General features: G+C 41.7%; 1 protein-coding gene across 1 annotated transcript; it reads right to left on the bottom strand.

Annotated features, from left to right (window-relative positions):
• Positions 1-1,999: 1,999 nt before the first annotated feature.
• LOC115192077 (uncharacterized protein C4orf54) lies at positions 2,000-25,515 on the bottom strand. Its single transcript, XM_029750196.1, has 2 exons — positions 20,585-25,515; positions 2,000-4,837 (listed from the first exon to the last, which is right to left on the bottom strand). The coding sequence occupies exon 1, from the start codon at positions 25,207-25,209 to the stop codon at positions 20,605-20,607; it is 4,605 nt and encodes a 1,534-aa protein (XP_029606056.1). The 5' UTR covers positions 25,210-25,515; the 3' UTR covers positions 2,000-4,837; positions 20,585-20,604.
• Positions 25,516-27,163: the final 1,648 nt, after the last annotated feature.

Here is a 27,163-nt window from a genome sequence, read left to right as displayed (position 1 = left end):
GGTTGGGACACCACTTAGTGTGTTTAAAGATAGCTGTGATTCCCAACGATTTGCTCACTGTCAATATGTTATGGAAGTACCTTAGAAAAGAAAATGGACACAAGCAAGACAACCATGATGAGCAACATACGCAACAGACAATGTTAATTAGCTTGCAATTTGATTTATTCCAAACACTTGTAGGCTTTTGGGCCTAGAGTGTGTTCTTTTCACCTCAGTCTACTTGTCATATTTCATCACCGTCACCTTGCAAGTGCAAACATGGCACTGCTTCATCTAACAAACAAACTCTGCATTGACCTCCCGGTCTCATGCTCCTTCTTAGGCCGCCATCTTAAGTACGTAAAGCACAATACTTACACAACACATACATAATGTCCCTTTTGTATGACTGTGTTGCAGACACCAAGGCTAATGTAGCCACTCAATCATAATAGCGCCATTCTTTCTCATGCATTCGTTCACGTACATTTCTCCCATCTCAACATTACTTCCCCATCAGTCTGTCATTCTTTTCAACATCTTTCAAAAAACAAGCATTTACACAATGTTTCTTTCATTGGGCATCAGGGAACATGAAAGCCAGTAGATTTATGGGCTTTGGGAGGGATGTTGTGCTTAGGTGAAGCTGTAAACTGAGATTTCTTATTCAATGACTCATAATTTATGCTACAGTGTGTCTGGGTAGTTCTTTACTAAATTATGTTATCACTTTGACCAAGCTTAACATATATCATGTCACATCATGACTGTTCATGTTAGTGACAAATTATAACTCCGTAAGTTATGAAATGCTAGCATCAGCTAGCTAAGTTGAGCAACAGACAGTGTAATGTCATTTTTCAGAAATGGACATACAATGAAGAGACATAAAGGTAATGACAGTATTACACATATTTCTGTTGTAGTCAGCTAGACTAGAACATCTAACATTACCAAATGAAATACACATATTTACTCAGTGCCTTCATAAAGTATTTATAACCCTTGACTCATTCCACCCTTTCTTGTGTTACAGACAGAATTCAAAATTGATGAAATAGATTTTTTTTCTCACCCATCTACACACGGTACCACTTAATGACAAAGTGAAAACATGGTTTATGAAATGTTTGCTAATTTATTGAAAATGAAATACAGAAATATCTCATTTACATAAGTATTCACACCCCTGAGTCAATACTTTGTAGAAGCACTTTTGGCAGCAATTTCAGCTGTGAGTCTTTCTATGTAAGTCTCTAAGAGCTTTCCACACCTGGATTGTGCAACATTTTCCCATTATTCTTAAAAAAAGTATTCAAACTCTGTCAAATTGGTTGTTAATCATTGCTAGACAACCATTTTGAGGTCTTCCCATAGATTTTGAAGTAGATTTAAGTCAAAACTGTAACTCGGCCAGTCAGGAACATTCACTGTCTTCTTGGTAAGCAACTCCAGTGTAGATTTGGCTTTATGTTTTAGGTTATTGTCATCTTCCAGTGTCTGCTGGGAAGCAGACTGAACCTCTGCTTAGCTCAGTTCCGTTTCTTTTTTATCCTGAAAAACTACCCAGTCCTTAACAATTACAAGCATATCCATAACACGATGCAGCCACCACTATGCTTGAAAAGATGGAAAGTGGTACTTAGTAATGTGTTGTATTGGATTTGCCCCAAACATAACACTTTGTATTCAGGACCTAAAGTGAACTGCTTTGCCACATTTTTTACAGTATTACTTTAGTGCCTTGTTGGAATATTTTTATTTTGTACAGGCTTCCTTCTTTTCACTCTGTCAATTAGGTTAGTATTGTGGAGTAACTACAATGTTGTTTATCCATTTTATCCTATCACAGCCATTCAACTCTGTAACTGTTTAAAAGTCACCATTGGCCTCATGGTGAAATCCATGACCGGTTTCCTTCCTCTCCGGCAACAGAGTTAGGAAGGATGCCTGTATCTTTGTAGTGACTGAGTGTATTGATACACCATCCAAAGTGTAATTAATAACTTTACCATGCTCAAAGGGATATTCAATGTCAGATTTTTTTACCCATCTACCAATAGGTGCCCTTCTTTGCGAAGCATTGGAAAAACTCCATGGTCTGTGTTTCCAATTCACTGCTCGACTGAGGGACCTTACAGATAATTGTATGTGTGGTGTACAGAGAGGATGTAGTTATTCAAAAAATCATGTTAAACACTGTTATTGCACACAGAGTGAGCCCATGCAATTGGAAAAAAAGAAATAGTGAACATTTCTAAACATATTATTCCACTTTGACATTGTGTGACACAAAACCTCAATTTAACCAATTTTAAATGCAGGCTGTAACACAACAAAAATGTTGGAAACGTCAATACTTTCTGAAGGCACTGTAAGTAGTGTGAATGTATTGTTCAGAAAAATGTGCTACAGAATTCAATTAGACTACATTCTAGTATTCAACAATTCATCAGGATAATGTGTAACGAATTTCCTTTTGAAGGACAAGAAACATCATCAACCAATTTTCAACTGTTATAGTATGCACTGCTATTGGTTGGTGAATAAAATCATTTAGCTGGCCTGACAAGTGCACAAACGTGCCCAACAGCAGTTACACACCCTTAAGAAGGAAATTCAGTTTACATACCACAGTATATGAACCATTTCATAAAAACCAACAACACAAGAAATAATATGTAAAAAAAAATATATATATATTGTCTTCTCTGGTTTGACATTTTGAAAGGTATCATGTTTGACGTTTGATTCCAAATGTTTGCATGATAAAGGTGAAATACCATAAGTCAATTTAATACACCCTTTTGTAGCAGGTGAACATTTTTTAAATGTTATAGATCCATGGCCCAGTGGGTTGTACTGTGACTATACTTTATTCTACAGTGGAATCAACTCACAGGGTACTTTTTTATACAGTATGTTGTCACAGACAGAAAACTCAAATATATTTTTTACACAATTCAGGTTCATAGACTGACCAGCAGCTCCAAATACCTTGTATGTATGTTAAAATTTGTAAAACAAGAAAAACAGCAACCTACAGTATGCATATTTAAAAATGAAGAAAGCACCATTGCACTAAGCATGAGCGTCTGTTGTTGCACTGCATAATTGTTCAAAAGGAAAGAACAAGATTAGTGTTTTAAATTTGATTTCAAATCATAACCTGAAATGACAGAATTGAAATTTGAATTCAACCCAACCCTGGACCTGATTGAATATGAATATAAGCATTATTTACAATTGGCATTCAGAATTATTCTAAAAGCATTCAGAATGGGCATGAATTGGCAGTATCCATTATTTTTTAAATAATTGCCATTTAAGAAAAGGATGAAAGGGAAAGACAATTCCTTTCCCGTTCCTGTTTACAAGTAGGCAACTACCCAAAACATTGTGAAAACGTAAATAATACTCATGTATGAATGAATGATCGACTGATGCATTTCTAATTTATCTGAGCCCTCTGTATTCTACTTCTATGCCCTCTTTAACGCTGAAGTAGCACGCCAGTCTGTTCACATAATGCATAATACCTCACAATTACTAAACACCTACAGTGCATACACACACAGGCACCATATCATTGTCCTCTTACACATGAGTGTAAAAGTTAGCCAAAACCTATAGAGGAGGTTATCCCCTAAAAGGTGTCAACTATAGCTGGCTCCCCTAAGCCTAAAGCTACTTGGGAAATGTTTGCCCCAAATACACTATATAGCCAAACTCTGACCCTGAACAACCACTAAATATGTGGCAGGTCCCAGGGTTCCAGCTTTTCTCGGCAACACACTTAGTGTGTTTCTCTTAAAGTCTATCCTCGTATTATTTGCATACAAAGAGAGTGCCATACGAATGTCATATAAAAGCACATCAAATCACACAATGCAATAACTGTGTGGCCATTACCTGCAAAATTAGGAAACAATGGGTGCAGCTAGTTCAGAGAGAGAAAGAAAAAGGTTTTCTACGTCTACAGGTCACCTAACAGCCAAGAGAAAAAGGAAACGCCTCAGTTCAGAGAATAAAAAAAAAAAATCCCTTATTAAAAATCCTTCCTGGATTGGATTTTGAATTTATATGATGCATTAAATTGGAATTGACCCACGTGCAAATGCAAATGTTTTCCAATGTATGGTGTAATAGGGTCTACTGATGTCTACTGTCTACTGATTATGTCTACTGATTAAATATTTTTGTTGGGACAATCACACCCGCGCACGCGCACACACACACACACACGCGTGTGTGACATTTATGGGCCTTCCATTTAAATTGAAATGTTTACTTATTCTCCCATTAATCATAGCAGCTTGTACATTGAATGTTACTGTATGATGAATGATACTGTATGCTGCAATATATTTTTTCAACAATAACTGTGAGAAAGAAAAATATATCTTGTTTGTTCTGAAATCAAAAGAGATTTTTGCTTCACAGGAAGGGAAACATGCTGAATTCAATGTTTGTGGACCCAATAAAGTGTCTAAAATGTTGAATCTTAATAGGAAAACAGTCATTATTTCCTTTTGAATCACAATATTGCAGTCCCTGAATCCAATTGCTTTTGAACAAAAGGGATGGTCTGTAATCTAAATACAGATCCGAAAGCAGTCTTACAAAGCAATTAGCTACCTTACAAACAAGCAGTAGGCATAGCTTTACAGATACAAACATGCTGCAACGACCACCGGCAGGATAGAGTTGGAGGGGGCGGTGATGGTGGCAGGTGGTTGGGCTTGGAAACATTGTGGGTTCAGGTGGAATTTGGTGGACTGGGTGCGAAGAAGGGTGTGAGAAGATTACCATAAAATATCTACTTATCACTGGACAGGCTCCTCAAGAAGCACTCCTGTGTAGAAAAACAACAAAGGATTGTGGTCAGGACACATGTAATAAAACTTAATCAGTGTAAGGGTCAATTTGAAAAGGCTTGAATTTGTTTTTGTTTTCTTGGCAAACCTCACACACAATATTTTGACCACATCCACTTTTGCAACAATGGTGCAGTGAATCACATTAACTATTATACCTGTGTGAAACTAATTATTCAAGAAATTGTATTCAGAGGCTAATTCAGTGGCCTTGTGATTAGAGTGTCCTCCCTGACATTGGAAGGTTTGGGGTTCAATCCCAGAGCATTGTGCGTGCTGTAGTACAGTGTTTCCCAACCAGGGGTACTAGGACCTATCTACAGGGGGTACTTGTAACGACTCATGAGACCATAGGCCTACAGGTAAAACACACATGAAGGGGGTTCTTCTAGGGTAGTCCAGGCAGAGCAAAATTAAGTTGGTGGTACAGTAACCGAAAAAGGTTGGGATCCACTGCTGTAGTGGGTCATGCCACAACAATAACATTGTACTAGCATGCTGTTATTTAAGTCATAATGCCCTCGAAGCCGGTGTTTGGAGGATATATTGGCATGGGTGTTGTCAGCCCTGAGACAAAGTATTATCATTTTTATACAACGGGTTACCAACATATTCAAATAATGATTTACATATTTTCATTTAAAAAGTTATTTTGGTTAATTTATTCATGCTAAACTCAGCAAAAAAAGAAACATCCTCTCACTGTCAACTGCGTTTATTTTCAACAAACTTGTGCAAACTTTTAACATGTGTAAATATTTGTATGAACATAACAAGATTCAACATATAAGACATAAACTGAACAAGTTCCACAGACATGTGACTAACAGAAATTGAATAATGTGTCTCTGAACAAAGGGGGCGGGGTCAAAATCAAAAGTAACAGTCAGTATCTGGTGTGGCCACCAGCTGCATTAAGTACTGCAGTGGATCTCCTCCTCGTGGACTGCACCAGATTTGCCAGTTCTTGCTGTGAGATGTTACCCCACTCTTCCACCAAAGCACATGCAAGTTCCCGGACATTTCTGGGGGGGGGGGGGGGGGGGGGGGGGGGGGGAATGGCCCTAGCCCTCACCCTTCGATCCAACAGGTCCCAGACGTGCTCAATGGGATTGAGATCCGGGCTCTTCACTGGCCATGGCAGAACACTGACATTCCTGTCTTGCAGGAAATCACGCACAGAATGAGCAGTATGGCTGGTGGCATTGTCATGCTGGAGGGTCATGTCAGGATGAGCCTGCAGGAAGGGTACCACATGAGGGAGGAGGATTTCTTCCCTGTAACGCACAGTGTTGAGATTGCCTGCAATGACAACAAGCTCAGTCCGATGATGCTGTGACACACCGCCCCAGACCATGACGGACACTCCACCTCCAAATTGATCCCGCTCCAGAGTACAGGCCTCGGTGTAATGCTCATTCCTTCAACGATAAACGCGAATCCGACCATCACCCCTGGTGAGACAAAACCGCGACTCGTCAGTGAAAAGCACTTTTTGCCAGTCCTGTCTGGTCCAACGACGGTGGGTTTGTACCCATAGGCGACATTGTTGCCGGTGATGTCTGGTGAGGACCTGCCTTACAACAGGCCTACAAGCCCTCAGTCCAGCCTCTCACAGCTTATTGCGGACGGTCTGAGTACTGATGGAGGGATTGTGCGTTCCTTGTGTAACTCGGGCAGTTGTTATTGCCATCCTATACCTGTCCCACAGGTGTGATGTTCATATGTACTGATAATTGACGATGCAATTACAAAGCAACTACTAAATTAACTTATAATATAAAACAACATTATTACTTGAGTAATTACAGCGTTATTACATAGGTCTAACATTTCATATAAAGTATTACCCTTTTGACATGGTGAAAATATTTGGTGTGAGGTTCAGTGTGGTGTTATTATACAGGAATAAGAGCAACTTAATTTAAAGTGTGACCATTAAAAGATACAGTAAAACGCAGTAAAAGTATTTAATCCCTTTATGTAAGAGCTGGAGGTCAGCACCACTCCACCTCCTCCCATTTTTGGAGAGAGGGGCGACCTATAAAAAGTTGAACCTGCTGCCCCCCCCCCCCCCAGCATTTGATCTCTCCCAGCAGCTGTCCTCCTCCTGCCTCAGCACAACAAATACTTTACATTGCCTGACCTTTTCTCTCCCGTCGCTATCCCAGCCGTGCCCAATGCTACAACTCAACCCCATCTGACGCCACTGACCCAGCTGACATGTATCCCTCACGCAATTGTCTCAATACACCGACACGTGTGTGTGTTTGTGAAAGAGAAGATGAGGACAGAAGGGGTAGGGGAGGATGCGCAGAGGTGAAGAATTATGAATTGATTTTGAGTTTCAATATATCCACAAATGTCAATACACAAATCTCCATTCACATATATGATCAATTTAATATTGAGGAACCCAAATTTGAGTTTATTTCCTTACAAAAATGTAATTAAGTTAAATGTAGACGTAATTCATAAAATTGTGTGAAATAAATATTCAACATTTAAACTGTATTTTGTCACAATAACCAGGTTTCCATCCAACCTTTTTATACCCGTAAAGTACGTGCCGGATAAAAAATGTCATGACAGGCCTGATGGAAACAGCAAATTTGTCATAAACTTTCCAAATGTCAACAAAACAAAATACGCTAGACAAAGTGGGATTCTTTTGTGTCTGTAAAATTAATAAGTGCTAAAGTTATTTTTATGTGCACTTCTTCTCATTAAATAAAGAAGATGAGCATACACATTCCCGCTGCGCCTTGGTCCCATCTTTACGACGTACGTGACAGAACTACCCACCACCAACGGACCAAGCAGCGGAGGAAGGAGCAGCAGAGGAGCTATTTGGATTTAGGGACCTGGGAGGAGATTTTGGACGGGGCAGGACCATGGCACCAGGCTGGGGAATACCGACGCCCTAAGGAGGAGCTGGAGGCAGCCAAGGCGGAGCGGCGCCGTTACGAGGCATTATACGTGCCGATTGGCAAACCCGAGAGGCACCCACAATAATCTTTTTTGGGGGGGCACACGGGGAGTGTGGCTAGGTCAGGCAATAGACCTGAGCCAACTCCCCGTGCTTATTACGGGGAGCAGCGGATCAGAAGAGCGCCGGTCTATGCGGAAGTGCGCACGATCTCGCCCATGCGCACGCACAGTCCGGTGCGAGCGATTCCAGCCCCTCGCAAGTGCCGTGCTAGAGTGGGCATCCAGCCAGGTAGGAGTATGCCTGCGCAGTACATCTGGCCACACGCGCGTCTCCTAGGCCCAGGCTACCCTACGCCTGCTCTACGCACGGCAGCCATCAGGCCTCTGCACAGCCCAGTTCGCCCTGTGCCAGCACTCCGCTTGTGCAGGGCTACTGTTACCACCCAGCCAGGACGGGTTGTGCGCTCCAGACCTCCAGTGCTTGTTCATAGCCCGATGTATCCAGTTCCTGCTCCTCGCACTAGCCTTGAGGTGCGTGTCTCTAGTCTGGCATCTCCAAAGCCAGCACCACGCACTAGGCTTCCAGTGCGTCAGCGCAGTCCAGTATGTCCTGTTCCCGCTCCTCGCACTAGCCTTGGGGTGCGTGTCTCCAGTCTGGTACCTCCAGTACCAGCCCCACGCACCAGGCCTCCAGTGCGTCAGCCCAGTCCAGTATGTCCTGCTCCTGCTCCTCGCACTGGCCTTGAGGTGCGTGTTACCAGTCTGGCGCCTCCAAAGCCAGCCCCACGCACCAGGCCTGTAGTGCGCCTGTCCAGTCCAGAGCTTCCGGCGACAGTTCCCCGTCTAGAGCTTCCGGCGACAGTTCCCCGTCCAGTGCTTCCGGCGATGTCCTACAGCCCGGAGCCTGCAAAGACGGCCCACAGTCCGGAACCGACAGAGACGGCCCACAGTCCGGAGCCTGCAGAGACGGCCCACAGTCCGGAGCCTGCAGAGACGGCCCACAGTCCGGAGCCTGCAGAGACGGCCCACAGTCCGGAGCCTGCAGAGACGGCCCACAGTCCGGAGCCTGCAGAGACGGCCCACAGTCCGGAGCCTGCAGAGACAGCCCACAGTCCAGAGCCTGCAGAGACGGCCCAGAGTCCGGAGCTCCCAGAGTCGCCCTTCAGTCCGGAGCTCCCAGAGTCGCCCTTCAGTCCGGAGCTCCCAGAGTCGCCCTTCAGTCCGGAGCTCCCAGAGTCGCCCTCCAGTCCGAGGTCTCCAGCGACGCGCATCAGCCCGAGGTCTCCAGCGACGCGCATCAGCCCGAGGTCTCCAGCGACGCGCCTCAGCCCGAGGTCTCCAGCGACGCGCTTTAGCCCTGAGCTTTCAGAGGGGGTGGACAGGTTAGGTTGGGGACTAAGGCCAGAGCCTGAGCCACCTCCATAGTGGAGGATTGGGGAGGGGGGGTGTAGCACAAGAACCGTCGGTGACGGTGGCCACCCTCCCTTCCATAGTTTGTGATTATTATTTTTTTTAGTATTTTTTTTAGGTGCATCCGGGGTCTGCACCTTTGGGGGGGTACTGTCACGTCCTGACCAGTAAAGAGGTTATTTGTTATTGTAGATTGGTCAGGACGTGGCAGGGGGTGTTTGTTTAATGTGTTTCGGGGTTTGTTGGGCAATGTTCTATGTTAGTCTATTTCTATGTCTGTGTCTAGTTTATCTATTTCTATGCTTAGTTTATTGGTTTGACCTTCAATTGGAGGCAGCTGTTTCTCGTTGCCTCTAATTGAAGGTCCTATTTATTAGGGGTGTTTTTTCATGGGTTTTTGTGGGTAGTTGTTCCTTGTGTAGTTGTGTTCCTTACAGGACTGTTTCTCGTCGTTGTTTTTTGTATTAAGTGTTTTGTTTCGTTTTCTTCTCATTAAATAAAGAAGATGAGCATACACATTCCCGCCGCGCCTTGGTCCCATCTTTACGACGTACGTGACAACTACGTCATCATGCACATACTTTTATCTGCAACTAGTCAATTTGATGGAAACACATCTCTGGTGGGAAAATGGGCATATTTTATTTATGCAGATTTTTGAATATTCGCATGAAAATCTGTCAGCCAATTGGATGGAAACCTAGCTAGTGTGGCATTGTATAGCCTATATTGTAGATTACATGTCACTAAGCATTTCTACACCTATTGTATTTGGCACATGTGACAAATACGATTTGATTACAAGCCTACTATTAACATTATTCCAATGTACTGTACATAAGGATAACACTTTTTTGTGAGTCCTTATAAAATGCTAGTTGTGCATTCTTTCATAAGGTTTTAGTGCAGTGATGTTTAACTATAAATAGAAATCTCCAAAAATATCGAACTAAGGCCGCTAATTGATGAAATTATGAACTATTGTAAGTGGTATATAAGCACTGAGTGATTTTTTTTACTCTTAAAATGATACTTACGGCTTTATTCAATATGTATTGCTGAAGCGTTACAGATTGTGTATAGAAATGTGAAGGTAATTCATTGAGCTAACATATGCAATGTTTCCCGTGAATGCAGTCTCAGCTAACATTGCCTTTAAATTTCAATCACGCTGTAATGCTGAACTTCGCCTATATGGATTAAATAGAGCCCTTAGTCTAATCCATCATAATAATTTATTAAACGTTTATAGTGCATTTCATTACAGACAGAAAGCACTTGTTAAGCAAAATAAACAAGAAATATAGGCTACAACAGCAACTAGATCAAGTCTGTTTGAGTGCTTCTTGAAGCCTCCAGCAGTTGGGCAGCCGCAGTCATGAACGGATCTGGAAGCTCATAGTCAGCAGAGGTGGGGACCGGAGGTGGTGGCAGGCCATCTCAGCCTTTTGCAGCTTTTCTCTACTGGGACTTTGTGGCGAGATCCCCACAGAGTACAGCCCACTCCTTACTTCAGAAGCTGGCCCTCTGTCAACTCTGTATGCATAGCCTCCTCTTGAGTCCCCATTGTTGAAAAACAACCCAAAGGTGTCGTTCTAATGAAAACACACACCTGCTAGCTAGCATACTTAAGAATGGAGCTATATACAGGGAGTACCAGTACCAGATCAATGTGCGAGGTATTTGAGGTAGATATGTACATGAAGGCAGGATAAAGTGCCTAGGCGTCAGGGTAGATAATAATAAGAGCAAAATAAAGAACAGAGTTGCAGCAGCAAATGATGAGTGTAAAAGAGGGTGAGTGTGTGCGTCTGTGTGTAATGTGTATGTATGTGTGTTTCTGTTATGTGTGTGTGCGTAGTGTATGTGAATGTGTGGGAGTGTCAAAGTAGTGAGTGTGCGTAGCGTCAGTGCAAGATACAGTCAGTGGAGATAGTTTTGGTACCATTCATTGACTATTTAGCAATCTGGCTATTCAAATTACCAGATTTAAGATTATATTGTCCCACTGTCAGGTGTCAGTTGTGCAGAGATGAGGACGGAGTCAGGCGCAGGACACAGAACTGAGTAAAATAGCGTACCTTACTTGGGGAAAAAAATCGGCCAAATAAATCCACACAGGGATAACAAAACCCTAACACAAAAGACTAACACAAACCAGGAAACAATCATGCACAAAACATAATGAGAACCAGAGGATTAAATAGGGAAATAATAATAACGTAATGGGAGCCAGGTGTGAACAATCAAGACATAACAAATCGAAAAAGAAACGTGGATCGGTGGCAGCTAGAAAGCCGGCGAAGACGAACAATGAGAGGCACCAACTCCGGTGGAAGTCGTGACACCCACCAATCAATATAATCTTAAACATTACAATTTCTAAAATAGAAAACTGATTCCACATCACCACTCCTACTCTAAGACGCTTTGCGAATACTTTACTTCGAAAGTATAGGGTAAATTGAAAACAACACAGAAATAAATGTTTTCTTTCTTTAGAATTCACTAAAACAAGCACCATCAAGTAGGCCTACCAATTGTGTATAATTATTTAAAGTAAGTACCAGAAAGTATTGTTACCACATCATTTTCTAGTAAACACCAGATAACTCATTTGGGGCCAGATTCAAATTTAGGAAATGTATGCGTTCCCTACGCTCGCCTTCCCTACGCTCGCCTTCCCTACGCTCGCCTTCCCTACGCTCGCCTTCCCTACGCTCGCCTTCCCTACGCTCGCCTTCCCTACGCTCGCCTTCCCTACGCTCGCCTTCCCTACGCTCGCCTTCCCTACGCTCGCCTTCCCTACGCTCGCCTTCCCTACGCTCGCCTTCCCTACGCTCGCCTTCCCTACGCTCGCCTTCCCTACGCACTTCTCAGTAGTTGATGTAGGTGCGTAACAGGCTTTGCAGGCGTGGTTCCCCTGCGCGTGCTGAATAAATGTAATTCAACCACTGAAAACTCTCCCACTTGCTGGCCAACAGATTTTCTCCTGGAGTTTTCATTCAATATGGTTTTCAGTACATTTATCTAAAGCCATCCCTTTAAGTTTGGCGTACATTTAATTTGAATTTTCTCCACAGAGTATACTACAATATATGGAGAAAACAGTTCAGAATATTAGGGATCAATGAAAGAAAGTCATGTAGGCCTAAATACACGCATATTCGTCTACTTTTCAGCACCAATTGGTAGATTTAAAAATACTCTGATCTTGTATGTTATCTATTTAGCGTTAGGAAAGTATTCATGAATATTTAAAAAAAAAAAAAGGTTTGGAGAGACTTTACGTACTAAATATATTGGTGAATCAAAATTACAGTGGTTTGATTCAAAGTGTACAATGGGGGTTGAACAGTAGTGCTATAAATCTACCCTAATAATACCCACTAATCATGGAACTGTGGTGACAACATTCTGGTCGTCATGAACTCAGCGCCAGGCAAACTAATTTATACTGCTAAATATGTAGGCTACATGTCCCAAATGACTGCAGAACTTGTAATACATTAGCCTAATATGAGCAACTATTGCTAGCGATCCTCAGGAACAACCACACAAATGTGACAGAGGAAAGAAAGGTAATCTAAGTGTGTAATGGAATGATGCAAAATGTAAGGAAATTAACACTAAACTGACAGTTATGAATGTACAATATGTGGGTATAACTGATGGTGGCTACCGAACGTGGCTAATTGTTTAACATGATACCATTTTTTGTTATACATTGAAAAGTTGAGGCAAAAATTAAAACATACTAGAAATCACAAATCAACTCCGTGGGTTTTCCCCTTTAAAGTAATTTGCGAATGGCTACAGGAGCCTATAACTTAGGGCTCCAATTTTCATCCTTGCGATTAATAAGGCCAGCATTTCATCAACTTAACCGTGGAAAAGTTGATATGTGACCCGATTCAGGAAACTAAGCATATGTCGTGACTTCACAGGAGAGCTGTTTGAATGTAAAATATATATTTTTTAATCTAAATGCATTTTTTGGCAGAAATGCCTTCGTGAACATGTGAACATTCATGTGCCTTAATAACAAACTTGTATGCCATCTGTATATACGAAAATAATTGCTAAATTACGAGCCTTGTTGGTAAAGTTGCAGAAAAAGTTAACAACCTTCCCACTAGCCATTATTGGCTGAGATAATGAGTGGGCTGGACATGCCGAGAGAGGAGTTCGGATTGGTCTGCCATATTGAAGGCGTTTGTCTATTTGAGCTCGTCAGTCTGTGTTGGCAATCCTGTCGAACACTGCTTTTTAAAAAATTTATTGTGTAGTGGAGCTGCATAAGTGTTGCTCTCCATTTTCTGGAGGATCAAGTTTTGAAATCAGTGGAATTAGAGGATGATAGTTAAAGAGATGGAGAAAACACCTGTCTCTGGATTACATCTTTAAAACTAAGGGCAACCGTGGTATGGCATTCCTAACAGGGAGACGCGTCCATGGTGCATGTTGATGTATACAGGTAAGATAGTCTAGCGTTAGCTAGCTACATTTTCAGATATATCAGGTTTCTAATTTTGACAGAAAGTGGTTTCATTTCAAGTTAGGCTTGCTCCCTATCTGACGTTATTATTTATTTCCCAGAGCCATTTTCTTTTCTAGTTAAAGCCTAATGTTAGCTAGCTAACACTGGACCTGGTTGGTTAGCTCCCAGCACTGTGGCATTGTTGCCACTTTGTTCATTGTTGTTTAACTAGCTAATGCTATCTGGCTAGCTCGTTAGCTAACGTTACGTGACGTGGGTGATCTTAAACTTTGTTTACCTAGCAAGGTTCATTGTTTACTAGATGTCTTAAGATAAAGTGTACTGTTAGCTAGCTAACGTTAGCTGACTGGCTCCCTAGCCGACATTATTATTTGTTTCCTAGAGCTGTTTGCTTTTCTAGTTAGAGGCTAATGTTAGGCATTGTTGGCACTTTGTTCATTATTGTTTAACTAGCTAACGTTAGCTGGTTGGCTCGTTAGCTAACTTTATGTGACGTGTGGTCTTAAATGTTGTTTACCTAGCTAGGTTCATTGTTTACCTGGCTAGCTAACTATATGTCTTTAGCTAAAGTGTACTGTTAGCTAGCTAGTTAACGTTAGCTGGCTGGCTCCCTAGCAGACGTTATTATTAGTTTCCCAGAGCTGTTTGCTTTTCTAGTTAGAGTCTAATGTTAGGCAGTGTTGGCACTTTGTTCATTGTTGTTTAACTAGCTGGCTGGCTTGTTAGCTTGTTAGCTAACGTTATGTGATGTGTGTACAACACTCATTGAATACGGCCGGTGTCAGTAAACGTCTGCAAAAAAGGGTAATGAAATTGTTGCCAGTAGAGCTGATTAGGCTGTTTTCATGTTATCAAGAGGTAAACAAATCATCGGCCAGAGCGTCAAGTGTGCAATCCGAGATCGAAACAAGATGGGTGGGGCAAAATCTTAAGAGGGTGTGAACGATGCTGAATGGGTGTAGACAAAGAAGAGCTCTTCGCTAAACATTCAAAGGCCATTTTCTCAAAAGTTAGTTTACAAGTTGATCAATTTTCAAAGCAGAATTACTTTCCCATTGTTCCTCAAATGCAGTGTGTGATATAGCATTTTGTAGCTCTGAATCTCTACTTTTATCCAATGTAAAAAACACCATTTCACATTTTGCTAAATAAGACCAAATCCAGGTGGTGAGTCACATATGTTGATATTCTTCAGTTAGGTGCCATATGACTGTAATTACAGTGCATGGAGAATGGTGCAATTTCTATCGGAAAAAAATTAAGTAGATTTTATTCCACTTGGAACCAACAGGTTGCTCAACCTTATTCATTGTTTCAATCAGCCAGTGGTCCATGGAATAATGATCAGCTTAGCCTGCATAAGGGCACTGTTAAGAGCACAATTGTGCAGGTCACCTTTATGTGACAAGTGTCAAACCCTGAGAATAAACTTGTAAACACACACTCGTCTCGTACTATGGAAATAGCCCGCCAGTGTGTAATGCAGAGAAAGGGAACTGTCTATCCCGGACCACAAGTCCAACCAGAGCCCACCAAGAGTCGAATTACCCCTGGGGTGTCTCGTAAAACTAGCAGTGTCAATTAGCGCCATTTGTTACGGGCACAACTCAAACACGCTGGCCGACATGATGTAGTACATCAAATCATCTGCACAAAACCACATGCCTCTAAACGCTGGGCTGGCCCACATCCATGGGCTCAAACATTGACAACATCGGTCTCATACTAGAAATGCATTCATTTGAGAGTTCTGAACATGGCATGTGTGTAAATGTAATATTAATCAAAAAGCCCTTTTGATTGAGCTTTATATAATTGCACACAGATTACCAGATATTTACTACAAAATTGTATTGTTAGATGGTACTTATGGTACATAGCAATAACCTATGAATTACACGTCTGTTACTTAGCCTGTTAAACTCTGAGCAGTTGTTTTGGGCCCTGTACATTTTTTTTGTTGAAAATAGAAAGTGACATATCATTTGAAAGCTACAGCCCTTGTCTTTTTGGGAATTGAACTCAAATCTTACTGCTGGCAATGTTATAAGAAACCCTCCGTGACACCCCTACCCCTACCTCTCCCCGTAAAGGCCATAAATCATGACCTATATTCGTAGTATTCAATGTAGTTCAAGTTCAAAACTGCAAACATTTAGTATGCATGGAAAGGGTATACCTTGATGTTCATTGTAAAGCAATGCATTTCCTTCTCCACCCACATTACCTTGTATGCATTCTCCACATGTGCCGTTGATCTGTCTCAATTGTTTTACAATAGGGAAAGTGAATTGGAAAATAAGTTAGACATTTCTTCACCTGCCCGTATCTTATTTCAATAAACAATCTCGATACCTTGAAAGGCCTGATTGCTAGGGTGAATTTAAGATGTCAGGCTTGAAAATCCATTCAGCCATTTTGGCACAGTGACTCACTACCCAAACCAGACACAACTGGTTTAATGTGGCCAAGAGACATCATGTGATCACCTACTGCTATCTAGTACAGGGGTTCCCAAATGTTTTCACTCAGGCCCCCCTTCCAGCACAGGGGAACATCCCGTGCCCCCTATGCGCGTGCCACATCTATTTCTATGGGCACAAGCACTGTTCATGACATACTGTAAACCGTTCACACCGATCTTGTTGGCGGAGAGAACATTTTGCAGGTTTAAAATCTTATTTTATGCAATTCAACACATTTTATCAAGAGGTGTAGAGAACATGTTGCAGTTTTAAAGCAAATTATCTTGCAATTCTATACATTTTGCCATGTCTATTGTGTATTCATGTGAAATATGAGTTACTCGAACATTACAACAAAATCTATGGGCTAAAAAACCTAGCAAAAAAACTTTAGTTGACATGGGCTAGTTTGATCTTGTCACGTCCTGACCAGTATAGAGTATATTTGGTTATTGTAGTTTGGTCAGGACGTGGCAGAGGGTAGTTGATGTATGTATTATGGGGTTTGTCACTGGTCTATGTCTGTGTTTCTATGTCTAGTTGATTGGGGTTGGACTCTCAAATGAAGGCAGGTGTGTGGAGTTGCCTTTGATTGGGAGTCCTATATAGTAGGGTGTGTTTGTCTTTGTTTTTTGTGGGTAGTTGTTTGAGAGCACTGCTTTTTGTTGAGCCTGCTTTCACTGTTTCATGTCGCTAGTTTGTTTATTGTTTTCTTCCGTGGTGTTCGCATTATTTTATAAATAAATATGTTGAGCACGAAACCCGCTGCGCATTGGTCCCTTTCTCTCTACGACGACAATCGTGACAGATCTGGACATTTCTGGAAAGTTATAAATAACTATCTAGGTATGCAATGATTGACATGACAAGAGGATTCTACTAGTGCATTATACTGTTACAACATTCAAGAGTAAGTTGAAAAAATAAGTTCCTAAAAAATAAAAACAGCATGGAACCACTGGTCTAGTAGGTAAACTGGGAATCAGACATTCCTATGGGAATTTGTGCATGTTTAGAGAGATACCATTAGGTTAAAGATCGTACATTTTTTTTAATAAATAATAATTTTGGAACAGTAATTGGTTAACATATTTAATATAAAACCCAGACTTTTAAATCTCTTATTCCCCAACATGGGGACAATCGGGGGGGTACATTTCAGGATTTTTGGCCTGCTGTATCTCGGGCTATGTAGTAGTCACATTGACACTTTTATCAGAATCCCTCAGTTCTTACCTTTCTAACAGTACTAAGCATGTGTTTGTAGGACATAGTTTTGGAACCGAAATGTACTTTGTGAGGATAGTATACAATATTATGCATTGTTTAGAAAATGCCACCAGAGGGCATCAGAGTTTAAGACACCTGGTACCACGTAAACACCTGCTACCAGATAGTTACCAATTTTGTTTACTTATTTGAAGTAATTACCAGAAAGTACCCATTGTTACCATATCATTTCTTAGTAAATACCAGCTAAATACCAATGGAGACAGCAATGTAAAAAAAATTCAGGGGACTTATATCATAAGAAAAGTGTAAAAAAAAGTGCCAAGTCAATCTGGTCTCATCATTCATTATAGTTCCAAGTAGATGGGAGGGAGGGCGGGGGGGGGGGGGGGCATGGCACTTTTAACACTAATGCAATAATGGTGCGTTAATTAGTCTTTCTGAAAGGCTTCAGGAAAACTTGCAAACCCACTTACCAATTTTTTTTTAATTACAATATAAATTGAAAAAATAAATACTCCCCTGCAATTCGTATATGTTACGAATTCCAATTCGTACAATATGTTATGAATTTGGAAGTGCTTAAGATTTCGTTCAATATCTTTAACCAACTAGGTGGGAATTGTACATTTCTTAATTTCTTCACACTAATCTCAAACCAAATCTTAACTATTATTTCTCATAAGGCTCATAAGGCCCGATTCCGACCCAAGTTAAGTGCACATAAATGCACCATAATTCCGTTTATATGCACTTTTCTCTCTATTCTGACCTTGAACTTAAGCATGAGAATGGCATGCTATTCACCTGCTATTCATTCGGGGTGGAGATCTAAGAAATTAAGGTGTGGTGGAGGTGTGTTTACAGATACATCGTATTTTGACCTTGACTTAATTCTCTCATAATTCCACCACCTTTACGGGCACGGAAACCATGAATAAGGTTGAGCGATCCTGATGGTTCCAAGTGGAAAAAGCATCTACTTTATATTTTCCAATAGAAATAACAGCATTCTCCATGCACTGTAATTTACAACTTGATATAGCTAGGTAAATTAGTAACCCATTTGAATAAGGGAATTGTAAATATAAATTACACTTGTTTTAGATCTATTTTACTTTATAATCGCTGGAGACAAATGTGACACCTGTCATATGACAGCAAACTGAAGCATATCAACATATCAACTTTCTCACAGTAAAGTTTATGAAATGCTGTGCCATTATGCAGAATTGAAATTTTACAGCCTTTTAACTTGCAGGGATGGGCACTCTTGAATGTCTGAGTTATAGGCTACCCTGGCTTTCTCTGTTTCCTATTTCTATCACGTTAAATATTTAGCCACTGTCAGTATCGACGGTCAGTAACCGCACATATTCAACTGTTAATTTACTGTTAGTTCCCTTCAGTTGGGAAAGCCTACATTATCATTCCATTTAATTACGTTGTTTCATTAAACTTCATTTGCTTCCTCTGTAAACGCTGTCATGGCGGAGTGGTTGTTGCTGAGGATCATTAGTCACAGTTGATAATGTAAAAAAAAGACATGCAGGCTAATTAAAATATTATGGAGTGGAGCGCAGACCAAGCCATAACAGTTTGAACCCAATGCCTGGCACAGTACTTGGCCGTGTCATTACACAGTTCCATGGTTAGTGCAGGCAATAGACTAGGGTATAGCCTACTATTGTACACTATTCTCCATATTATAATTATATGTACACTAATATTCCAACATTATCATGGGTCGAATAACTGAATTTGGCCATTTTCAGAATTAAAGCTACAATATGTAACTTTTTGGGTGATCTGACCAAATTCACATAACTATGTGTGTAACATATCTGTCATTCTCATTGAAAGCAAGTCTAAGAAACATTATATATGCTCTATGTGTGCTATATCTATGCTTCCAGTTCATACGTTTCGTTTTTGCGTCTTTTACTTTAGTTTTTTTTACACCAGTTTCAAACAGCTGAAAATACTTTTGGTACTGGAAAAAAATATTTCACAGTGGTACAATGATTCTCTACACTATACTTGCTTGTTTTGTCACATAAACTCAAATTAGGCGAACTCTTCGAATTTTGCAACCAGGAAATGCAACCTGGTCTCAGAGAATTTCGTATTATTCTGTACGTAAATCTGAGTCACTCCACTTAGTATGATATGTTATGTTTCATATGGTCTGAATTAATTTGTGGATGTCCATCCCCCATTACATATGATGTGTTACAAATTACAATTCATAGTATATGTTATGAATTGCAGAACGTACAATATGTTACGAATTTGCAAACTAATGATAGGGTTAAGGTTAGGGTTAGGGGAAGAGTTAGCTAAAAGGGTTAAGGTTAGGTTAGGGGAAGGGCTAGCTAACATGTTAAGTAGTTGAAAAGTAGATAAAAAGTAGTAAGTAGTTGAAAATATGCTAAATAGCTAAAATTCTAAAGTTGTCCTTTGGGTTGCTAAACATTCGCGTTATACGCCCACCCATCCACCCCGACAACAACCCTACTTTAGTTTTTGCCTAAACTAACCATCTATCTTATGTAACCATACCAAACGTAACATATCATACTAAATGGATTATCTCGGATTTAAATACAGAATAATACGAAATGCTTTGAGACCAGGTTGGGAAATGGCGGAGCATCTTTAATCAAACCATAGTTTTCTTTATTTTGTGAGTAAAGGATCTCCAAACCTGTTTTTTTGATTCATAAATACTTTCCTAAAACTAAATAATCTAAAAATCAGAGTATTTTTTCATCTACGAATTGGTGCTGAAATGGAGACGATATGCATATAGCCTATTTAGATGGCTTTCTTTCATTGATCCCTAATATTCTGAACCCCTCTATATATTCTATTGAGTGTCGTTAAAATTCTAACTAAAAGGAACACTGTATTTAAAGGGATGGGTTAAGATAAATGACCTAAAAACCCTATTGAATGAAAACTCCACGAGAAAATCTGTTGGCCGTCAAAAAGTGGATTTTAAACAAAGACACTATGTAAACATTTTAATGGCATGTTTGGTGGTATTCCAATACAGAGTGGGGTCTTTGCATGTTGTCAATATAATATATCTATACGAGTTATTTAAGGTTGTATTCCAGCCACAGACTGTACAGCTTTGAAGTGGTACAAGCATGAGTGAGAAGGAAACACTCAATGTGACTCACTGTGTATATTCCCTTAGTGGTTATCGATGCTCCACCACGAAGCTCATGGTCGTCCCATCAAAGGAGGGTGGTGCGATGATTCTCGGGCGTTGCTGCGACGTGATGCTGATGACCGCTGGTTTCCCTTCTGACGTCACCGCACTCCCCTGGGTGGTGACGTGGTGGCCCAAGATGACGGGCACTGACGCTGGCACTGACTCTCCTGTAGCACTGTAGTAGGGGCTCTCTGCCCCCATCATGTTACCCTCCTGCACCAGGGTGTATTTCCCTTGAGCCATCTCCCTGCTCTTGTCCTCTAATTGGGACGCCATGTGGGTTGCAACCTGGGGTGCCATCACCGTCTGGGCAGTAAGTGTGGGTGAGAGGAACCCCGGGTAGATCATGTAGGTGGGTGCGTACACCCCTCCCGGGTTCAGCGCCAGGGGGGATACGGAGGTCACTGGCTGTGGCTGGGGCATAGGCATGGGCATGTCCACATACTGGCCCATCTCAGGGTCGAAGAGACACTGGGTGACTGGCTCAATCGGCGTGTCTACCAGGTAGTATTGTCCGTTGGTGGGATCAAAGAGCATCTTCCTCTGGGTAGGCTGGAAGGGGTCTCCCCCCGAAGGGGTGGTGAGCAAGGGAGCAATGGAGGGGGAGAAGCAGAACACCTGCGGCTGGGGGTTTCCTTGCTTGACCACTGGTAGAGAGTGGTGGTAGATGGTGGCGGTAGTGGGGGTATCCGGGGGCCGCGTCTCTATGACAACAGGGGACCGTTTGAGGGACTGGATAGAATTATGCTTGTGTCTCTTGGTGTCGGTGATGCCAGGTTGACTGGCGGCAGGGCTGCTTGGGAATACCTGCTCTTGAATGGGCAGTTTCATTTGACTGACACTCCTGCCTTCTACAGGTATTGTTAAGTAGTTTTCAGTGTCTGGGTTGCCAGATTTGATGGGCTGTGGTGGAGTCTCTGTGGTGGGGCTGCTTTTGAACCTTCCCCTGTCCACAAGGGCTCGTTTTGGGGGGGAGATTTTCAATGACAGTGGAGCTTTCGGGGTCTTACAGCTAATGCTTTTCACCATAGAGGTTGCATGTGATGGAGAACAGGTTTGTGGCCCATTCCAGCTATTAGTGCTGCTGCTACTGACAGCTGTCTTAATGCTGTTCCCCAAATGGAACACGCTTTTGTTACTAAACGTTTTACTTTGTTGTGACTTGGTTTTAAAGGTGTCCTCTGTGAATGGGACATTGATTATTCTTAGACAACCTTTCTCTTCTTGAATGTTGCATGTTTCTGGCAACCTGTCTGTGTTTATCACTGTACTAAGCCTCTCTCTGCCACCTGTTGCACCTAGCTCCTCGGGGCCACCATGCTCCTCCCTAGCAATAAGTGACAGAACATGACTGTCTGTAATAGGCCAGGGAGCCTGGCTCTTGCGCTTCCATTCATTTCTGTCAAAAACATAAAGCTGTTCCATTGTTTTAACGGCCGCCTTTAGTTTCTCTAATGCCACCTGTTTTGGTATTTTTGACTCCGGTTTGCGTTCACCTGCATCGACCATTTTTTCCTGCTTTTGTTTAGCCTCGGACTGATCTGTGTTGGGCTGTTTAGCGAAGCCAATTGGAGGTCTGCCTGTCGCCCTGTGCAGCGACGTGGGTTCATTTTTGGCACATTCTGGAGATGGTTTGGGGGATGACCTATCGTTCTCAATTTGTCTCCGCTTTGGAGCCTCGGTTACCAGCACACGCTGTTTAGTACTACTATTTGTATTTACAGACTGACATTTTATTACAATTGAAGAGGGAGGCGATTTCTTATCAGGTTCTTTCTTAGAAGATTTATTATCTTTGCGTAATGAGGCAGCAGCAGTGGCGACTGCACCTTTACTCTCGCTGTTATCCACTGAGACTAAACGATATGAACTCTTGACCAATTTACGCACGTCTCTAACCTGATGAATTGGCGTCTGAAACTTGCACTTATTGTCCCTTATATCCCTAACCGTAAAGTGTGGCACTCTGTCTGACGCTGGCAGCACCTGACATTTGGAGTCACCTGCTGACTTTATTGGATAACTTATATTAGGGGTTAAGAAGTTGTCAATATTTAGCGGATTGCATTTGTTTTCTTTTAGGGTCCTCAGACGTATTTTTATCTCGGGTGCCTTTGACCCTTTCACGATTCCTGCATTGTTGTCAGGTCTAAACTTTCTCTCCCCGTACCCCCGTTGCTCTTTTTGCGCACCGACTAAAGTACTGTCTGACACCTGTTCTTTCAATTTATTTTCTTTAGGGAGAAGCTGGGAACTTGGAACAAACAAGTGTGATAATTTAGTTAGCTTGCTACTTACAGCTCTGGAGTCTAACTCCCTTTCCCCCATATTATCAGTTGTCGAGGGTGTCCCATCTAAAATGGTACGAATTTCATGTTTCTCTTGGGGCTCTGGCTCACCATCCCTCCATGATTTGAATGCGCTGTTTTGGCTATGGCTCAGGGATCCTCTTGTGGGCTCGCATGCATCCTTTTGAAAATCTAATCGTGCCTCATTTATAGTCTGAAAGCTTTCTAATGCCTCAGTAAGCTCTTCTTTGGGGTCACACGAATTAGGTCTACGGTCCACAGCCCCTTGTTCATCAGAAGAATTGCTTGTGTATCCCGAACCCGATTCTGAGGTTTGACTATGCACGCCTTTCTCTGTATCCCTCTCTCTTACCCCATCTTGATCCTTGCATTGAAAGCATGGGGAGTGCGTGGGATGCGTGCCCCGTATTTCCCCCCTCTCCATCTTGCGCTCCTGTTCAAATTGCATTTTTTTGGATATGACATTTTTTAAGAGACTTGATGCAAAACTTGCCTTCTTATGTGTGCCTTCCATGCTATCACCTGCGTCAATGTGTTGGTAGCTCACTTCATATCCTGGCTCTGCTGGCAAGGTGCCGGGAACTTCATCCATGGAACGTGCTCCTGACGCATTTTCTGAATATTTGGGAGGCTTCCCGCGTTCAGGTGACCCCGCTTCAACATTACAGCGAAAATCCAATGTCTTTGTCAAAGTGATAACCTCCCTGCCTGGTTCAAATGGGCCTGTAAGCTCTACATTTTGGGTAGAGGAAGATGCATGTTGTGGACTAGATCTTTTTGCATTCAAAGAAAACATATTTGTTTGGGGACCTTTCTTACTGCTTATGGCAATACCATTTATACTCTTATAGTCTGCGTTCTTGCTCATTTCAAAAGTTGCAGTTGCACTCTTATGGGCGATTAGATTTTGGTCTCTGCCCTGTGACATGTTACCATATTTAAGGTCAACGAAAGCTGACCACTTGTTTAAGCCAAGCCCATATTCTGACATTGAAGACTCACTTGAAGTGCTCAAATGTATAGCATCGAAATAGGGACATGCTAAACTCCTAAATGATTTGGCGGTTAAATTACGCACTTCTTTATCAGCGTCGTCCAGTTCACTTATCGAACTTGACGCACCGCTGGAATATTCGTTAACATCTTTCCCTCTTAATTTAGTTGCAAAGTGTTGACGTCCCGGGGCTGGGATAAAATATTGGGATCTATCGCACAAGGCTTCCGCTCTGGCGTCAGTGCTTGTAAAGAAGAAGTGGCTCCTGTCTCCCACATGCTTGGTATGATAACAAATGTTTTCATTCTCAATGATATTGTTATAGTCCTTTATCGCTCTGGATGAGGTCTTGATTGACAGGTGAATTTGCCCCGCCGAATTCCCACTACCGTTTTGGTTTTTACAAATGCTTTCATCTGAGCTGGGGCATTTGTCAGAGTCACAAAACTCACTCTCAGTGCTGACAACTGCACAACCAGCAACACTTTGGTGAACATTATTATATTGCGCCTTACTGCTTTTCACTTTCGCCTGGCTCCTACCATCTACCAGGCCTATCAAAGTCCCCTTTGTTGTTTCATCGCTTTCAAAAGAGGCATAATCCACAAATGAATAAACCAGATTATCGTCCTCAATATCCCAACAGCTTCCCCGTCCCAAATCATAATCGACATCATGGTCAAGCTCTGTCAGTTGGATTTCGTGCGTTGTAATGTAGTGCGATTCGTCTATTTCGGTATCAGGCGCACAATGGTCCGACAATACTACGCTCTCACAGTCGTCCGATTCGGTTTTACTGTTCAAATACATGTCTGTGTATTGTAACTCCTCACACTCGCTGGGGACATTATAATCACGAGGCACAATTTCGCTCTGGAGTTCTGTCATATTGTCATTCTCCAAGTCCACATTGCTGTTAAATTCTGTCAAATACGTGTCCATGGGGGGATCTTCCGATACAGGCCTATCTGCTGACTTGTCCTTCGATTCTTCCTCATAGATTTTATCCACATTGTCATCAATCTCGCGAATCCAGGGGCTCCTCTCTCCGGACGTATCACTGTTGCATTTGAATACCGCCAGTTGGTTACCGTCACCGGTAAAAGCCACTTTAACAGTTTTTGTGACCTCTGATTTCATATCAATTAAGTCATCTAAATCAACATAATTGGATTCGTCACTTTTTGTTTTAGGGTTGCACTTGTCCTTGTCTTTATTTCCAGGGAGCAGCTTTCCATAAGGTCCGGTGTTGTCTCGGTAAGTGAGAGTTTTCTCAACTGCTTCCATTTGTGCCGTTTCTTACTGCCAGAAATGCTCTTTGTTAGCGATGTTATCCAGACACAGGACGGAAAACTCTGTGCGAGGGAGAGACTGGAGTGAAGGAGGGAGGGAGAGTGAGGGGGGGGGGTCAGTCTAGTTGCCTTCGGAATCCCAAGTGCACGCTCTGTTGAATATTCTGCTGTCCGTTCTCAGCAGAGGCTGGGGTCAAACCTTCGCCATAGCGTGCGAATTTAGGACTACATCCTAATCTCCTTGATGCTACTCTCTTTGATAAATAGCGGTGCACAATCAATTGCGCAGTTGAGAGAGAGAGAGAGAGAGAGAGAGAGAGAGAGAGAACCATGTGGATTTAACGACCCTTATGGAATGCGCTTGAACATGATCTCCCCTGTCCCAAATTACAATAAATTATGCACAGCGACAGAATACCCAAAGTGTTACTGTATTTTCTAGTAAATATTTTGTGCGCCCATGCAGTCTATTAGATACTAAAACGTAAACATCAAAGCTCTATAGTGTTGCCTTAAACACTTGCATATGTGACAAATAGGCTATAAAAGATGACGGAATGGAAGACACGCTATTTTTATCAGCCGTGCATGGAGCTAAATCTCAGTGCCGCACAGCACAGCCACTCGCTGACTGCGTAGTAGGCATACTCTTTTTGAAAAATATTAGGTCCTAATTTAACTCCTAATTAAAATGTTTAAAAAAAAGTTTTTTCAAAATATGTTAAAGGGGTTTAACTTTAGCTTCCTCCCATTTTCAAGAGAATTGTCGCGTGTCAGCTTCTGTATGCTCAAAGGACATGGAATGTGCATTACCTTTCCTAGAACAGCCCATTTTCTTAGAAAACTGCAAAAACTTCTATCCAGATCTTTCTTTCTTTCATTCTATACTTTCTAAATAAATACCTTCTAAGTAAATAAATACATTTCGGAAGGAAAGATTTTCTAAAGAAAGGGAAGATCAGAAATGCAGAGCATCAATGTCTCTAACAAATTAACAAAATTGCTAGACTACTTTGATATTAGAAACCGAAACAGCTTTCAGCTCTTATTCGCTGTATTTATGTGATAGCTGCAATACATTGGACTTCAAATATTTTTTGACAGCTGAATGCTGTCAATGCTCCACCCACGATTTTCAACAGCTGCAAATAAAGAGAACCGGGGAGGTTGTCCAATAGGTTCCGTCGTGGAACTCACAGCAAGGACTGCGCTCCAATGCGTCATCAATGGTATATGTTTTTCTCATCTTATACAGTATGTATGGACTTTGGATCGACCTGACTGTATATTGGTGACAAACTTGATGAAAAAATGTCAAAATTTGTACAGCAGTGGTATTCAAACGTCTTCACCCGAAATGCCAAAAACATTATAGGGGGACAGTGGACATCAAACACACATTTCTGCAGAATAACCATTATTCAAATATAAAACATTGTTCCCTGGCACATTTTCTGAATGGATGCTATACTGTTTGAGCTCCTTTGTTGATCTGTCTTCCTCTGACTTTTCAATCATTGACTGGTGGAGCTCAGTAATGAATCAGTAGGCCTAATGGAGAAATAAGACATTGATGATATTTTAAATTAACCTTAAATAGCCATTCATTCTTGAAGAATATAGCTTATAAATGTATCATGACCTCAATTTAACTGTCTTACCCCATTATATAAACTTGTTTTACACTATTGTTTGTAAACAATTTAGGCCTAATTGTAATCAAGCACTGTATAGCTTTAAAAAAAAATGAAACTATAATTTGGATCTCAGGATGGTCGATCCCATAGCTCTGTCTATGAATTTGAGAGTGGTTACATTTCTACAGCCCCATCCTACAGCCCCCCCCCCCCCCCCCCCCCCACACACACACACACACACACACACACACACACACACACACACACATTTGTTTTACTATGCTTGTGGGGACCAAACAATTGATTCCCGTT

This window comes from Salmo trutta, chromosome 4 (assembly GCF_901001165.1).
Source record: "Salmo trutta chromosome 4, fSalTru1.1, whole genome shotgun sequence".
NCBI lineage: Eukaryota > Metazoa > Chordata > Actinopteri > Salmoniformes > Salmonidae > Salmo > Salmo trutta.
Note: the sequence above shows the minus strand (reverse complement) of the source record. Positions and strands in the feature narration are given on the sequence as shown.